Source organism: Osmerus eperlanus, chromosome 21 (assembly GCF_963692335.1).
Source record: "Osmerus eperlanus chromosome 21, fOsmEpe2.1, whole genome shotgun sequence".
NCBI classification, from domain to species: Eukaryota; Metazoa; Chordata; class Actinopteri; order Osmeriformes; family Osmeridae; genus Osmerus; species Osmerus eperlanus.
The window spans coordinates 9,382,388-9,399,619 of NC_085038.1; the positions used below are offsets into that span (position 1 = coordinate 9,382,388).

The following is a 17,232-nucleotide window of genomic DNA, read 5'->3' on the forward strand; positions in this document are numbered from 1 at the left end:
AATCAATCCTTACTTACAGGAGGCATCTTCTTGCAGCTCAGTGGCAGCTTGCTCGCACATGTCAAGTGGAGACCCTGGGGCTAGGCAAGCAGGTCACAGTCTCCCAGCCCTTCTCCCCTACCCCTGACACCTCTGTCACACGCCACAAAAGGTCAGCACGTTTACACTGTGACAAGGCCTGACCTTTGAAAGCACAGAGTCAAGGGCTTGGAAGAATCTTAATAGACTCATATGAGTGTGTAAGGTGTGTGTGTGTGTGCGCGTGTGTCGGTAGAGACGAAGAGAAAGGCTTTTCCTGAGTTGAGAACAGTAGATATACAAATAAGAGGAAGAAGACCAGAAGGATGACGGGAGAGAGACAGAGACATAGGGAGGGAGGGAGGGAGGGAGGGAGGGAGGGAGGGAGGGAGGGAGGGAGGGAGACTGTAAAAGGCTCTCATCTGATAGAAAGGTTAGAGAAGAGTGGGGTCTCCTCGGTGCCCGGTGGCCCTCTCTGTCTCTGGGCGGTGATTAGAATCTTATTAGGTGGTTAATAGCTGAGGTAAAGGCCGTGACATTAACGTGGGGTTAATGTCAGGACCGTCCCCCTGCCGGGCACATCCCCTTCATGTGAGCCGTCCATCCTGCTGCGACCCCCGCCGCGCCGTTTCCTCAGGAAGTCCCTTTGTTGCATATTCCGTAAAACGGATTCAATCAGCCTCCCCTTCATGTTTGTTGTCCTTGATGCCTTAAAAAGGCGAGGGGCTCCTGGTGCGTTCGCCGCGCCACGGAATGAAAGAAAAAAAAAAACATCACGCTGAACGCCGGCACCCTTTCCGTCGCCCCCCCCCCCAGCGATGTGCTCCGCGCTTGACAGATCCAGATGCGGGAATGGGCCGTTCCAGATGTGTGTTTGTATCGTTTGTGTTTTTCTCCTCCTCTAATCATTGCTTTCTTTCGATGATCCATGGCCTGCCTGTGCCTCTCAACCCCGAGCCCTGTCAACAACGTCCGTCTGCCCCACCTGGAAATAGTTGTAGTGCCGGCCAACCACCCTGACCTTCTTAAATCCTTGAAAACTGAAATCCCTGCTACACGGGTAGTATGGTTTACCATGTACCCTGATTGTGGTGCTTGTGTGTGAGGGAGGTTGAAGACTGACACACAGGGCCAGACATGTAGGATAATGTGATTAGGAGCTTGGTTAAATCATAGCTAAGAAGCAGACAGTCACGACCCTCGACCCCCCTTTCTCTCTGTCTCTCTGTTTCTTTTTATCTCTAACTCTCTCTCTGTCTCTCTGTTTTCTCTCTCTCTAACTCTCTCTCGTTGCATCAAAAAGTGGGGCTACCCCGTTCCATCTGCTCATAATAGCAGAGGTCGTTATCCCGGCTAACATTCCTGAAGAAGACTGCAGAGCATGTGGTGGAACTGGGAGGTGTTTTACAGATGTGTGTGTGTGTGTGTGTGTGTGTGCGTGCGTCTGTCTGTGTGTGTGTGTGTGTGTGTGTGTGTGTGTGTGTGTGCGGCCTGACCAGGCCTTGGAGACAGATGCCTGTGCTTACAGACACAACATCACTGGGCCTCAGGGGCTATCTCTGCCTGTCTCAGCCTGTCTCTAAACCTTGTGGGAGGGATGGAGGGAAGGAGGGAGGGAGGGATGGACTGTTAGATGATGACCTCATACTCTCACTCTCTCACTCATTTTCCGAAAACCGTCTGGAAGCAAAGGGATTATTACCCCGTCTAAATGTCTATCTAATTATATGGGAAATTCAAGCAACTTTCTGTCAATTTCTTTTTTTTTTGAAAAGTGGTAGATGTGACAGGCGCCGGAAATTATGTATGTTTATTTTGTGTGATCCCCATAGAAACCAGCACTCTGGCTGACACGGCCACGCCCACGGTGTCTGTCCACATGAACGCCAGCACGGCCACAGGTTAGACGGCTGTCTATGAATAATGTCCATTCATTAATTCTCCCATTAACTCCTTTGTTGAATCCCCTGAAATAATCCACATACTGTTTGTTAACCAATTCAAATGTCACGTCTGTCTTTTTTGTTGTTGTGAGAATGTATTTTTCCAATGACTTGAAATCAGGGCTTTTTTCTCACTGGCAATTTCTTTTTTTTCCCCACCACCCATCTGTCAACTGGCACTTTGCTGTCAAGTAGCCAGCTCCTCGCCTTCGATGGGAGGGCTCTGTGACTTTGACAAGGGTCTGTGTGGATGGACCCATGACCCCAGCGCCCCTCTGCACTGGTCTCTCCACGTCAGCTCCAGAACCCCAGCACAGGGCAGCAGCCTGGACCTCACTCTCCCCACCATGGGTGAGTGTTTGCGGGCACAGCGTCGCAGAGAACCCCCCCCCCCCCATGTCTTTCCCTAGCTCCACTCGTTCGGTATTCCTACACATGTCGCTTATAGGGTTTGAGTCCCAGCTCCTATTTTGCCGTCCTAAAATGTAGGTCACACGCATTTATATATTCACACACGTACAATATGTTCATACTGTTCACACTGTGTCATGTAGCATTGTCGGTTTGGGATTATGAAGCCATGCGGCTACTTAGAACTCGTGCTCAGTGTGAAGGAAACGTGTCACTGGAACACGAGCGCCAGGATCATGGAAGGAAGGGGTTAAGACCCAGTAGCTCTAATTAAGTTCAGAGCAGGAGATTCCAGAGGAAAAGCAGCATTCCCAGCAGAGCGTCCTCAGCACTCGATTACCTTGGAGGCAGATCCCTGGATGCTAAGTAGACTGCCATGTACTTAGAGCCTCCTTGAATAAATTATTATTCATTTCCCTTCATACATGCGCTGAGGATCAAAAAATGAAGCTTTTGGCATATTAATTTAAGAAAGGAGCCGTTTTCTTGTGGGGTTTCTGACTTTTAGTTTGAGGTTCTTGCAGTCACTGGGAAGGGATTGTTATCCTGACCTTGTTTCAAAATTCATTGGTTTTGATTTAGTTCAAATGGGTTTCAATGAAAGATTTAACAAGCCATGGATCCAGCTGGAGAGAATTATAGGGGGCGCGTGCATCCTTACTGCACGTGCTCAGAAGTCTCTCGTGTCACCTGGGCCCCAAGAACAGGGAGGCGTTCACCGGGGCAACGGACGGTTTCCAAAAAGTTTTTGAAGCGTGACTTATTTACCTCGTAACAGTCTTCAACGTGACTTCAAAGCGGGTGTGTTTGTCAGCAGGGCTGGCAGCAGTTCCCTAGCTCTGTCAGGTTGGATGCTGTGTATCTACAGCGACGCTTCCCAGCTGCAGGACCTGGTATCAGGTTTTATATCGGCGTCCTCGGGGTCCCGATAGAGGTCTTAGGTCAAAAGTGCTAGCCAAAATATCCAATCACAAGACTGTGCTAGCCCTCTGGGTGTTGATGTTTCCCTGACCCACAGACCTACAGACAAAGTGACCGCCTAACCTCTTAGTGCAGAACAAGACTATCAAAGCTTCCCCCTAAACTAGACGTGTGTTTAATAAATGGAGCATCGCCTACGTTTAGCTGCGGGGGACTACTGTGAAATGGATTAATAATGTTTCTGGCTCTGTATGGGAGCATGAGGCGCTGACTAGAGAACAAGCGACAGAACAATGGCTTCAGAAGAGGCTGATGGAGGTGCGGAGAGATGGGTTTCGAAACGCTTTAGGATCAGGGATGAAAAAGCACAAGGTCACACACACACACACGCACAGACAGACAGGGTAAAGCAGACCCTATCGACACATCTCGCCACGACACTCTTGTACAAAGAGACGCACACTCTCTTAAACATAGACACGCACTCATGCGCACGGTGCGGACTGATACCGCACGTGAGGAGTCCACACTCAGACACACACACACACACACACAGCGTAGGGTTGTGAAAGGCCAGGGGATGCCCTGTCACACATGCTGTCTGAAGTGTCACACACGCAAGTCTGGGTGCGTGGCAGGCAGAGAGGGGGGCTATCATCTGGGAGAAAGCCTTTTTCTCCCAGATAATATCACTGTGATCTGGTAGATGAAGCAGAGTGGCTACACACACACACACACGCACATCCCAACACACACTCCCAAACGCACGCACACACACACACACACACACTCTCACACACACATTCACAGCAGCAGCGGGAGCAGTGGCACACCATTAAATATGGTGTATCTATTTCACAGACGTTGTGATCATATGGCTGATATTAAGACTCACATAAAAAGCGATAACCTCAAAGGAATGCGATAGCAACCGCCACATTACACTCACGCACACGCGCACGCACACACATTTTCATTGTTCTTTGTTCCCTCCCCCCCCAACACAAACACACATCCAACTGCTTCAACACCCCGTGTCTGCATGGCGATAAACCATCAGAGATCGTTAGGAACATGTTGACACTGGATACTTTCCGGAAAGGCCACTTACATTAAAAAGGATTTCTCAACAGCTGCAATTAGCAGGCACACACAAATGTGCAAGCACGCACAAATCAAGATGTGGTCTCCGTTTGTACAATGGAATGTCAGTCGTCATCCAAGTCGACAATCTAAACATCCTCTGTGAACGACGGAGAGAGGAGGCGAGTGTTGGAGACAATGTTGTTGTGTAAGCACTACTACCTGGACGGCAATGGGAATGGCTCCCTGGGGTTAGGTCTGAGTGTTGGTAAACTCCAGCGGAGATCGACTCCCTCCTCTCCCCTATTCTTCAGCCTGCTGTGTTTACGTGTCACATCCTGCGCCCATTGTGTGTCTGACCCTGGATTCGCAAGCCCGGTTCATTTCTAATGAACCTAGTGTGTCCGTGCTAACCTTGATTCTAACGTTCCGCGCAACCCGTGTGATCTCTGCCCCCAGACCCGAGCAGCTACCTGTACATCGAGGCCAGCCCTAAGACGGAGCAGCAGCGAGCCAGGATCCTGAGCCCCACGGTGGGGGCCGACACCGGGCCCCTCTGCCTGCTCTTCTCCTACCAGCTGTGGGGGGAGGCCCAGGGCAACTTGAGGGTGCTGCTCCGCGATGCCCACCAAGAGGAGACCCTCCTGTGGACCCTGAGGGGCGACCAGGGCCCCGTGTGGAAGGAGGGCCGCACCATCCTGCCTCGCTCCCCCAAAGAGTTCCAGGTACCCAACACCTCCATCCACCCCCCACCCCATCACCCAGAACAGGAGGTCTTGGGGAAGGGTTGTGGGATTAGCAGTGTTCTGGCAGGTGTGGGGTGTGTTCTAACCTAGCCTTCTGCTGGTCTGGCAGGTGGTGATGGAGGGGTACTTTGACCGCGGCACCACAGGTCACATCTGGATAGACAACATCCACATGGGTTCTGAAACGCGGCTGGAGGAGTGCACACGTAAGTCTGCGGAGGAGTGGACTGTGTTCAGACGCACACTCTCTCTCTCTCTCTCACACACACACAGACAGACAGACACTGCCCTATGACCCTCCAGCGACCCACTTCCCTTCCTCCACCCGCAAGCCCCGCCAGCACTCCTTCTTAACGTCCCTCCTTCCTTCTCTCCTTCGTCGCGCAGTCCTCCCCTTCCGTCACCTCCTCCTCCTCTCCCCGTCGGGGTCTTTGAACTGTCACACTCGCGCTGCGACGAACGCCGCCCCTCTTCATCACCCTCCGCCCCTCCGCCCTGCTCCCCCCCCAACACACTCCCCCTGTTCCCGTCCCCTCAGTCAAGTCTTCGGAACAGCCTCGGCGCTCCATTAAAAGCCTGGAAGTTGAGATGAAAGGAAGAGAGGAAAATAACAGTGCTATTCCTCCGCAAGAAGAAGAATAGAAACTAGGCCACAAACGCCCTGTGGGCCCAGCGATGCTAATCTATGTTTCATTAGATTTCTCCTCTCCTCTCCTGACGTATTTGTAAACAGAGCTTTTTCCAGAACCGTCAAAGGGAATTACTAGACAGACTCCTTTTTTTCTCCCAAGCAGCTCCAGTGCTGGTGTGAACGTCGCGGGCTAATCCAGCCGGAGCAGGGGCTTTGGTGAGGGGGCTTAACCAGATCAGAGGCAGGCCGTGTGCTCAGAGCCAAACCTGCCGTCACCCGTATTGACTGACAGCCAAAACGTGCCTTTTCGAGTCCGGATGCAGAGACACCGTGTGAGCACACGTTGTTTTTGCACGTGTGCGCGTGTTCGCCACACGTTTCGCGCCTGTGCGCGTTGAAACAGCGGGATGCGTTACTGCAGAGTAGGTCAGAGATGACAGGTGAAATCACGTCCCCCTCCCCCCCCCCCCGCGCGGCACCACGCCGCCATACAGGAAGTGCCGCCATGCTGTTTCCCCCTCTCCACCTCCGTCTCCCGTCCTCCTTGCTTGTCCCAAAGCATGCTGGGACCGTGCTTATCACCAGACACAGTCAAGGCTTTTTTTTCTCACAGCGCGTTGGCGTTCCCTCCAAAAAGCCCCTTATTCCCAAGTCACCTCTCGCCCCCCCCTCTCGCCCTCCCCCTCCCCTTTGTTTCCATTCCAAGTAATCAAATGCAAGGTTGTGCTCTGTGTGTGAGCAACCAGCTAGCACCAACTTCCCTGTACCCCTGCGATAAACCCAAAGCCTTACCTTCACACGCTCCACTAAAAAGTCTCAACAAATGCACATAATAAACTCCACTTGAAAGTTGAATTCACCTGAGGAAAGTAGCAAGATTTCATAATTATTAAGCAAAGAGTTTTCCTCGAATTTCCCAAGGAATTTGTCTTGATAGTCTTGACATTTCCTTGGCATTTGATTTTCCTCCACAAGCTATATTTTGAGTAATCATCTCTTTTTTTTGTTGTTCTTTTTCAGAGCCCTTCAGTGCCTTCCCTCCTGATATGACAGGTGAGTTGGCGCCGTGTTTGGTGACAGGATGTCATTTCCTGTTTGAATGTGCTTGCTTTTTGCTCGCTGGTCTGCACTGAACAGCTTTGGCTGATTCTCAAGATGGCTCATGGGGATTTTGTTTTGGTGGCAAAGATGAGAGGATGCCCTCAGAAATAGCCCGTAAGAAAGATTTGTCCAGGCAAGCCAACCTATTCTGAGCTGGTCTGAGGATGCAAGAGCTGTGCATTGCTTGGTTTATGCTGCCTTTCTTTCGTAATTGTGATTCTCAACAGCATCGGCATCAAAACGTTAATAAGCTTAAGTTATAGAGAACTTTCGACTGAAGTTGCTTTGACATTCGATCAAGGTAGACTCAAAACACTTTTAGTAGGAGATGTTTTTGAATAGACTTTTCAAGCTCTGTTAAACCGTTGGAATAAACTGAACTGAAAAAAAATTACCTCAAAGGGTACCTAAACCAAGGGCAACATACATTTTCGAGGCGTTCAAAAATAATATTTTTCTCATGTCCGTTTGATAATGCATACAGGATTTTCAATAGCAGTCTGTCTCATCAAAAAGAGACTCTCTGCTGTATGAGATGGATGATGTGACTTGATGTTTAGTGTTCCGGCATCTCATACTGTGCTCCAATGAGAGAAGAGTTTGGCAGTTTGTGTTTGTAAAGTTGAAGTGTGTGCAATTTCACAGCTCTTCTCAGGGCTGCTCATATTAACACACACACATACACACACACACACACACACACAGAGTCCCCAGTGGAAGTCATCAGATAGAGTGACTGAGCAGTGGTCCTCTCCTCAGCGCTCTCTAATGAGTGTGAGCTGTGTGCAGTAGCAGGTCTACGCACCATTTCCCCTCTGTCATTATGCGACACGGTCCAGGACTGTGCGTGGATTGAGCTTTGAGTCGAACACGCAACCTGTTCAAAAGGATTTCCACCTCTCTCTCTCTCTTTGTCTTTCTCTCTCTCTCTCCTTCTCTCTCTCTGCTTTTCTACCAGACTTGAAGTGACATAGTTAAGATCCTTGTTTAGCTCGAAGCTTTTGGACCACTGAAGACATTTGTTTCCCCTCTGCAGGCCTGTGTAAGTAGGAGTGTTCTTGGAGGAGTCTGTTTGTGAGATTGTGACGGAAACGTTGGAGGGATTTGAGGCCAGGGGATCAGAGTGGAGGAGCAGTTGGGATCGTATCCAAGGACATATATGGCTTGGCTTAGAGAGGAGAGAGCTGGCCAAGAGAATGATGAAGGAGAATGTAGCAAAAACAAAGATGGGAACAGGAGGATCTGTTTTCGAGATGAATTCTCACCCCAGGCAGCCTGACATTCCCAACTACGTATCAACTGAGAGGGATTTTGGAAGCTACCAGAAGCTACCTGGGGTTGGCTGGCTGTTGCATGATTAAGCCTTGCTCGGTGAACTATATGGAACTTTGTCTGTTAACAGAAAACGAGGATTGCTGTGTCCCTGATAGATTTGTTATGGGCTTTTGTTATAGTTAATTACTATGGCTGCTGTTTCACACCAGGTCAATACCTTAGAGTTCTCTGAATCATTTATATTGTATCGATCATTGGATTGCTTCCAACGTCAAAATCTATATTGCTCTTGGTGTGAAAATCCCCTTACCATTAATTGCTGGTTGCAAGCAAAGCTTTTATCAGTTCAGTCAAGACACTCACGTGATTGATTTCACCATTTATTCTTACACATGACAAATGGTTTTACATTGGCGGAATGGATGTACATGGGGAAGCGCTCCCCGCCTTCACTGCACATGCATGACATGAGGCGGGGAGCAACGAGTTAAATCCCCCACGGGGAGAACAGACAGACCACATGGGGGAGAAGGGGATGGTGGTGGGTGGCAGCAGCGCAGACAGCAGGTAGACAATGCGTGTGCGTGCATGGAGCGTCTTTATAGCGCCGCCTATCGAGCTGAGCCTATGGCCTGAGAGCACGGCGATGGGTGATATGACAGGCGCTGCCCGAGTGCCATGCCTGAACCTGCTTCGCTCATATGACGCATCTTGATTCATTTGGCATTTTTTGTGATGGAGTTTTATTTTTATTTTTTTAACTTATTTATTATTTATGTTTTTCACAGAACAAGACAAAAGGAACATTACCTCAGACGAATGATAAAATAACAAGAGTAATACAGAGAAAAATAATAATAATAATAAATACAAATATTCTGTATATGTATATTACTGTACCTAATATGGATGTTCACATCTCCACAAACATGATACAATAATATACAGCCATATAATGATATGAAATATATAATGTATATATACAAAAAAAAATATATATATATATATATATATATATATACGTTTACAGATTGAAATATTCTTTAACCATGTGCCATCTCTGATTAAAAAGGGCAGTTTTCAATTGTAGTGATGCCTTAATATTTTCCATCATATAAACCAGTCTCTGTTTCCATTCAGTTACTGATTTCACAGACTTCCAATTAGCCGTAATGTTTTTTTCTGGCAATTAGTAGTAATACACGTAAAATATATCTTTGGTCAGCATTGAAAACATCAACCGATATGACACCCAGTAAGAAAAAACTTACATCTGAGGGGAGTTCTCTTTTTATGATTTTCTCCATCTCTTCTTTAATATTTTTCCAATACGCAAGGACTACTGGACAGTCCCAAAATATATGTGTATAGTCACCTATTTTACCACATTGTCTCCAGCATAAAGCTGCAGAGGGGTCTTTTACAAAGTTTGAAGTAACCAGAGGAGTATGAAAATAACGTATTTTAATTTTCCAGTCGAATTCCTTCCTCTGTTGACTGTTAATTCCCTTATGGCACCTATAACAGAGTTTATCCCATAACTCATCCTCTATTACTGTATTAGCTTTTAATTCCCACTTTTCCTTAATATTGTTGTGATGGAGTTTTTGAACCAGCATGCTTCTGCATGTGCCCATGGGAGAGAAAAGAGAGATGAAAATAAAGTTAAAAAAAAAAAAATTCTTTAAAGGCTGCTCACCTCTCTCTCCCCTGGCCAACTATTCTGTATCTCTCCACCAGGGGGAGACCTTCCCGTCGCCAGCGACCCCACAGTAGATTCCCTGGCAGTGCCACCCTTACCAGTCCACTGGTATTACGTAATGGCTTCCGGGGGCGCCCTGATTCTTCTGGCGGCGGCCATATTGGTCAGGGCATTTTGTTGCCGTCGACAACACCTGGCAGCTAAGAAGAGCCAGCTCTCAGTGGCCTACCACAGCTCCACCCAGTGCTTCCAGTACAGCCATTGGTCGCCCAGCGCTATGGCTCCTCCTGGGGCGGAGCCTGCCCTCCCTGTGAGGAATGTACTATGACGGGCAGGCCAGAAACGTAAAGCCCTCCCTCTTTTTAAAGGAAGTGGTCACAGTAGTTTTGCAAAGGACGATGCCACCGTGACTCTCTTGGGCCCCCTTATTGCAAGCTAACTTTTCAAAGTGGATGTCCTTTTGGTCGCTGTTTTGATGGAGGACTTTGTTGTTGATGTTTCATGCAGTGCTGAGAGGATATGAGTCAGCCAATGTTCCTTATCTGAGAGGGTTGTTTCTGGACTTTTGACGACTGGCTCCAACACACCGCCCTTACTCCTCTTGGAAACGACCCCAGCCTCAACGCGCTCTGTGTGGGCCGGAGTCCTCCTGGCGCGGGGTGGGTGAGATGGGTCATCTGTGAGAAAGCACCACAGCTGCCAAACCACAGACTAGGAAGACCCTGGAGAAATAAAGAGTGACTGAGCTGCTGGCGTCCTTAGAGAGGGTCGGCTGCTGCAGACGTCCAGATGGGTGGGGGGTTACAGGAGAGACGGGGTTACAGGAGAGACGGGGTTACAGGAGAGACAACGTTACTAAATGCAGTTTACAGAGCTTTCCGACAGATTCAGTATTGTCACTAACGACACCCTGTAATTACTCAACAAACATCGAGTGCTAGTTCATCTAAGACTTAACAGGGTTGGAACAGGGTTAAAGGAGTCTTCAGATGTTTGAAGGAGAACATACTGTCATAACATATTGAGGATAAGAGAACATGAATCCAACTGTTGGTATTTCAGAAGCGGAAACCTTATCTGGGTTTTGATTGAGTGCTCTTTCTTTCCATGATGAAGGCATCAGTCCATGATGGATGTGCCCTCCTTGTGTTTAGTGTTCCATCACGGTTCTCTGGCGTAATAAAGAACGTGGTTCCCGTTCCGCACAAGCCCCGCCCACTCTCTTTGTTCTTTCTTCTCTACTCGGACTGGCCATATGACAGCCACATCTCTGAGCCTGTTCCTCTCTCAATGTGAATGTGTGTTGTGTTTTGGAATCGTAAACAGATGCAGCTTTACACCATCACGACCGCTTCCTGATTTATATTCCTACAAATCCCACAATACTGTTGAGGACAGCTGGGAGCCATATCGATGGTGTTGTGTTTTGCTGTGTATATACGCTCTTGACAACGATTCAACTAATCATGGAAACCAGACACATGCCGTGTCCGATGCACTCCTTGCCGGAACATCGATTTAAAAAACCTCAAATGTTCACAAACAGGATGGAGGAAGCCGAGATGAGTTTGAAATCTGGCAAATTCCTTTTGTCTGCCCAGAACATCAACATTGAGAACAGACTGGTTCAGTGCCATAGAGTATGTCCTGTACCTAGAAATACTATTATGTGAAGTTTCCATATCGATCAATCCTACACAGTGGATAACCACTTTGTTTTGCTTAAACGAATAAAGCCACAACTCAGCTGAATTGTTTTTTATACCTGTGTAGCAGTCAGGCTTTTGCAGAGTGTGGTTCTTTGGCACGGTTCCGCAACGTGCTTTTAAATCAACTGAAGGTTAGACACCCCACTCTATCCATCTCAACACCAATTTGCTCCCAGCTCTTAATAGTTCTAATTAGTTAATGGACAGATAACATTTATTAAGGCAGCAGTAAGCGCCTTTTTCTCCCACCTCCCCTCGCCCTCATACTCGGCCAACAGCCGTTGCCCCAGAGACGACATTAACGATGCTATTGGTCGTTTTGAGATCTCCTGTTAGGGGAGGTGTGCTATGCCAAGCAGATACTCCCACCTTTGACCGTATGCCAAGTGCTGCGCGCACTTCCCAAGAAAGGAACGCTCACACCAAATGAACAGTGGATCTTCTGAAAAACAACATTGACTTGAGCTTTTGGAGTCCCACACAAGTGATTCTGGAGTATGGACTGTGTGGTGGTGAATCACTTGACCTTACCTGTGATTCTAGGCAATGTTCGTTCTCCAATTCTGGTTATTGACACAGCCATACATGAAAGGACTGTTTAGGGGATGGTAGCCAAGATAAGATTCATATTTCAATATTAGAGTGAAACAGTTAACTGCATGATTTTTAACTGGACAGCGATGTTGATGACTATGATGAGGAGAATTATGATGAGGATGTTGATGATACAAGATTGTGATTAGGATGATAAATGATAATGATCATTATGAAAAAATGAATGTGGGTTCAGCTTTTGATGTTAAATCCATAGTTTTATGTCATTTTGTGAGCAGTGTGTTTGAAATGGCTAAATGAAATGTATCAATATTCATTGGTGTGATTTCTGTGACAATAAAAACATATTTTTCTAAACTCTGTGTGTGTATGTAAACTTGTCTATGTTTGTGTACCCCGGGGCATTGTTTAAGTTTTCTATTATTTGTTCCTCTTCCAGATCAGAGACCAGTGGACTTTGGAGTGCACCGTCTTTTCAACAACCGGGGTCAACTTGACGGAGGTACGACCCAATCACACACTCCTTGGCTTCCCAGACAGCCTCTTGTCATCCCTTCATTCACTAACATTGAGTCGTGGAGCACCGTCTCGCCCTCGTCAGACCCTCCGGTGACCCGCACATCGGAGAAGGACAACTCATGGCTGTACACGCTGGACCCCATCCTGGTCACCATCATCGTCATGAGCTCGCTGGGCGTGCTACTGGGCGCAGTGTGCGCCGGCCTGCTGCTCTACTGCACGTGCTCCTACAGCGGCCTGTCGTCACGCAGCTCAACCACGCTGGAGAACTACAACTTTGAGCTGTACGACGGCCTCAAGCACAAGGTCAAGATCAACCAGCAGCGGTGCTGTACCGAGGCCTGAGGAGAACGAGGGGGAGGAGGAGGAAGAAGAAGAGGTGGAAGAAGAGGAAGAAAGAGAGAGAGAGAGAGAGAGAGAGAGAGAGAGAGAGAGAGAGAGAGAGAGAGAGAGAGAGGCAGCCATTTTACCATCCTCACTATCGTCTCTATTCTCTTTGCTTCGTTTGGCCCCTAGCAACCCTTTTGAACCCTGAGGGAAAGAACATACCATCCTGATAGGGGTAAGCATGGAGGAAAACACATTGTCAGCCCCATCATGAGAACCCCCATCCCCCCTATTTTTCTCAAAGTTGTGCTGGCCAGGGTTGGGTTTAGTGGACTAGTGCCAATGATCGAGGGACTGGTCTCTGTTGTGGACCTTTCCATTGCCAGGGGTGCTAGGCCCCTAAAAGAAATATTAACACATATCTGTTCCAAATACCTAATACTCCACGAGAGAATAGATTTTTATAAGGTCTAATTTTTACATCTGGAGACAGTAGACTTCCCTACTTGACACAGAGAAGGCATTAGACAGGTGGTAGAGGCTAGGAAGTGCTTAAGAGTGAGTGTTTTTCCATCACGTGAACACAGTGCCCTAGACCTTAGTTTCTTTGTGGACCATTTTTGTTCAGGTATTAAGGATTCATGTAACATAGCATCCACCGTTGTTCTCTTGATTCTCTGACAGTCTGTGGTATTTTTAGACGCCACATGTCTTTGAGTGTATTTTTTTTTTTGTTCAGTCCCTTTTTCTGTTTCCTGTTTGGCCCTTTGCCAGTATGTGGACGCTGATAAATTAAGAATGAGGTAAATAGAAGGGGACAAAGAAATGTTCCGCTTGAGATAAGTTACTTTTAGATTTAGTTTCAGGCTGTCGTCGCTGTTTTTCTATTTATGTAAGAGAAAGTCATTTTTGCACTGAGGCTAAGGGTCAAAGGTGAACGTGTTTTGGTCGGTGCAACCTATGGATTGCTGAAGGCGGGGACGGGAATCTAGATGCTGCGAACAAGGACTGAAAAAATCAGTGGAGCAAATCACAGAAAAACGAACTGATGAGCACTAAATCCGAAGTTCTCTCTGTGTCACATAAAGGACTTAAAGAAGAAAAAAAAGAAGTGCACAGTGAGAAACTGTACTTCAGAATCATTGACCGGACACAGATCTGAGCCTTAAGTCAGCTATCTAGCGAGGAGAGGACAACTGAGGGAGCGTTTCCTGGTGTGTGGACCTCAAATGCCGTGGCTCCATCAGGGTCATGGGTACCACCAGAGCACCTCTCATTGGCTCCTTCGTTGCTCTTTTCTCCACATCTTTCCTTTTTTGGGGGTAATTTACCCAGAGAGGCTGGCATGGAAGAGGTGTCCAGGTTTTGGCCAGAGATAAATGACTGAAAAGACTCTTGCATCTGGTCCTTCTGGTCTCCTCTGCCTTGTGAAGTGGGAGAGGGAGAGAGAACAGTCAGGCGTTTTCACTCGACACACACATACACCTACTGAATTACATACTCATACTGACATGCCAAAATAACATATGAGCACTCTTCTTTGTGGATAAATACGCCCACACACACTCAAACACACACACACACACACAGACATACAGCAGCGCACAATGCTTGGTGTGTATAGAGCTGTGAGTACCTGGGTATGACAGAGTGGACAGAGGCCAGGGCTGAAGAGGCCATTTTGGCGAGGAAGGTCCCCGAATAAAGACCGCCAGTCCAAACACGCATTGCTTCCCTGGACCCCGGAGGCTCCCATCACTGGACCCCAATGACTCTCTACCAAGTGCCTTGGAGCTTCTGTGATCCAGCTTGCCTTCGGAGTCTGTATCAAAACACCACAGTTGCAGTGCCCCCTTCTGTCAGGGAGGGCAAACTCACAAGTACCGGAATCTTCTCTCGCACTGGACTGACGTAACGCTGTTGTTGTTGTTGTTTCGGGGGCTTTGTACAGAAACTTTCTTTTTATGATTGTTATTATTATTGTTATGATTATTTAATAAAGGATTTATACCATACAAAGAAGCCTAGTGGTCGTGATTGACGTCTCTGCTGTTGTTCTTCGTTCTCCTGTCGGTGAATGAAGGATGAGCCATAAAATGAGAACTCTAAGATAGATAATGTGCTGTGAAGCCTTGCCTACAGTATGAACTCCCAGACATACAACAGCCATAACTCAAAGGTAAACATTAATCAAATCTCCTCCACACACACACACAAACACACACACACACACACAGTGTGGCAGCCACACACTTTCTCTCTAATCTCCCCATGATGTCCCATTAGCCAGGACCTCTAGTCGTCCTCGTTTAGGAGCTCCCAACATCAAAGCTTTGAAGTGCCCCTGGCCCCCATGACACACACAAACACACACACACAATTACGTTACTTCTCTTTTTACCTCAGCTCGACGTCCTTCTGACACACGGTTCTGTTTAGCTCTATCAGTCCCCCTTACCCAAATGCAGACACCACGAGCAAATACTGTACGCCTGGCATTTAAGATCAAAGATATGCTGTCTGACACTTGGGATTCAGATGCTGTGAATGCAAGATGAAACAAAGTCCGCAAAGAAAGACTTTAGGGTAGAACGTAGCTGTTCTTACTACACTTACACTTACTGTAAGTCGCTCTGGATAAGAGCGTCTGCTAAATAAATGACTAAATGTACATAATATGCTAATGTGAAATACATATTGTCTGAGTTTCCCCATTGCCTGCTGAGGACTCTGTCAGCGTTTACCTGGCCTGTACAGGGCATCGGAGAGCACACTGTTCCAGGACCAGCCAGTCGCAGCGGGTAAGGGCACGTGTTGGTCCACTGACAGAGTAGCTGCTCCCTGCTAGCACGCTCCACACTTCCACATAACGGTCCAATTACAGGCCCGGAAAAAAACAACAATCTCCAAAGCAACAGCGGAGCGCGTCGCCATCTGCTAGCAGTTTTGATTGATCCCCACAGAAAAGAGCAGCAAACAGAAACGACAACAGAACTGTCGACAGGAAATCACCAACGGAGCCAGACTGTCATTGTTCCGTGTGCCGCCTCTTGTTTTTACACCCAAATTATTAGAAACTTTTTGTCCTCCAAATGTTGTTTTTCTCCCACCTTCCGTTTTTTTGATCAGTCTGAAATAGAATACTCCATAGGGGCTTCCCTGTCCCCTTACATCAGAGCACCAACTCTGATGTCAACCGTCTAAAGCTGCAGTGGCATTCAAAGCAGGGTCTGTAAGACGAGAGAGCCATGATTGAGATTGGGGGGGGGGAGGCTTGAAACGGTCACAACAGGAAATGGTTCCGACACACAGCTAATTAATCCAGGTTGTGTAATGGTGAAAGAGGGAAAAGCTGCACGTGCCCAGTGCACACAGACATGCCGAGTCTCAGGCATTGTGTTCTCTGGGTTTTTCTCCTTCTGGGGGACAAGGCTAGCACGTGTTTTGACTTGTGTGGTGTTGCTTCTCAATGTTGTTTTCAGTTTTTTGTTTTTTTGCCTCCTAAAGTTGTTGAATATGTGCATGTGTGTATGGTTTTGGGGTCCGCTGTGATGACGTGACAGCGTGGACAGGTACCAGAGGCAGTCAGGTCAGGACAATTGGATCAGAATCTAACGTGGTGGCTCAATCAGTGGCACCCAGGAGGACAGAGGAAGCAGAAAGACCTTGAGACCGGCAATGCATCTAATGCTTTCAACAGCATCCAGAGGCCCCCTTTTTCACTCGCACACACACACGCGCGCACGCCACTGTCACACAGTCACCTCCCGTCCCACACGGCAGCCTGGGAAGTGGGCCCAGACCGGCAGAGTTGTCCTGCCAGCGGTTCAAAGCGCTCTATCTGGGTCAGACGAGGAGGTCCAGGGGGGCAGGGGGCACAGGGAGCTGTGGACGGCCAATGACGCTCATCGCAGTGACAGCAACGGCCATCGCGTCTAAATATTTACGACCGGACGGATCGCCGTCACTTTCCTGCCAGAAGTTTCACATCATCTTCCTATTCATGGGAGGATGTAGCTCCTGAAAACAAAACAAGGAAAAATAACGATTGGAAAACATTTATTAGATGCTCAAGCTAGGCCAAGCTCAGTCATAGTTCTGAATGTCACAAAAGGTCAGGAGTGAGGAAATAACACAAACAAGTTTGACAAAATCTGTTTTAGGTGTAATCATTTCACACATATAACCTGATTTGGGGGAAAGCTGTTTTTCTACTTTGGCAACAGAGTGAAAATTCCTTGGGTGTTTACTAAGAATGAAGCAATGTAACCATCATTTTTTATCAGGTTGG

At 47.7% G+C, this 17,232-nt stretch overlaps 1 protein-coding gene across 1 annotated transcript in view; it reads left to right on the forward strand.

The window, feature by feature from the left end:
* Positions 1-13,394, forward strand: part of nrp2a (neuropilin 2a) — a 54,802-nt gene extending 41,408 nt beyond the window's left edge. The window contains exons 11-16 of the mRNA XM_062447590.1: positions 1,851-1,919; positions 2,154-2,312; positions 4,836-5,101; positions 5,232-5,328; positions 6,774-6,806; positions 12,535-13,394. Of these exons, the coding sequence (XP_062303574.1) occupies positions 1,851-1,919; positions 2,154-2,312; positions 4,836-5,101; positions 5,232-5,328; positions 6,774-6,806; positions 12,535-12,959 (1,049 nt within the window). The 3' untranslated portion in view covers positions 12,960-13,394. The remainder of the gene's footprint in view (positions 1-1,850; positions 1,920-2,153; positions 2,313-4,835; positions 5,102-5,231; positions 5,329-6,773; positions 6,807-12,534) is intronic.
* Positions 13,395-17,232: the final 3,838 nt, after the last annotated feature.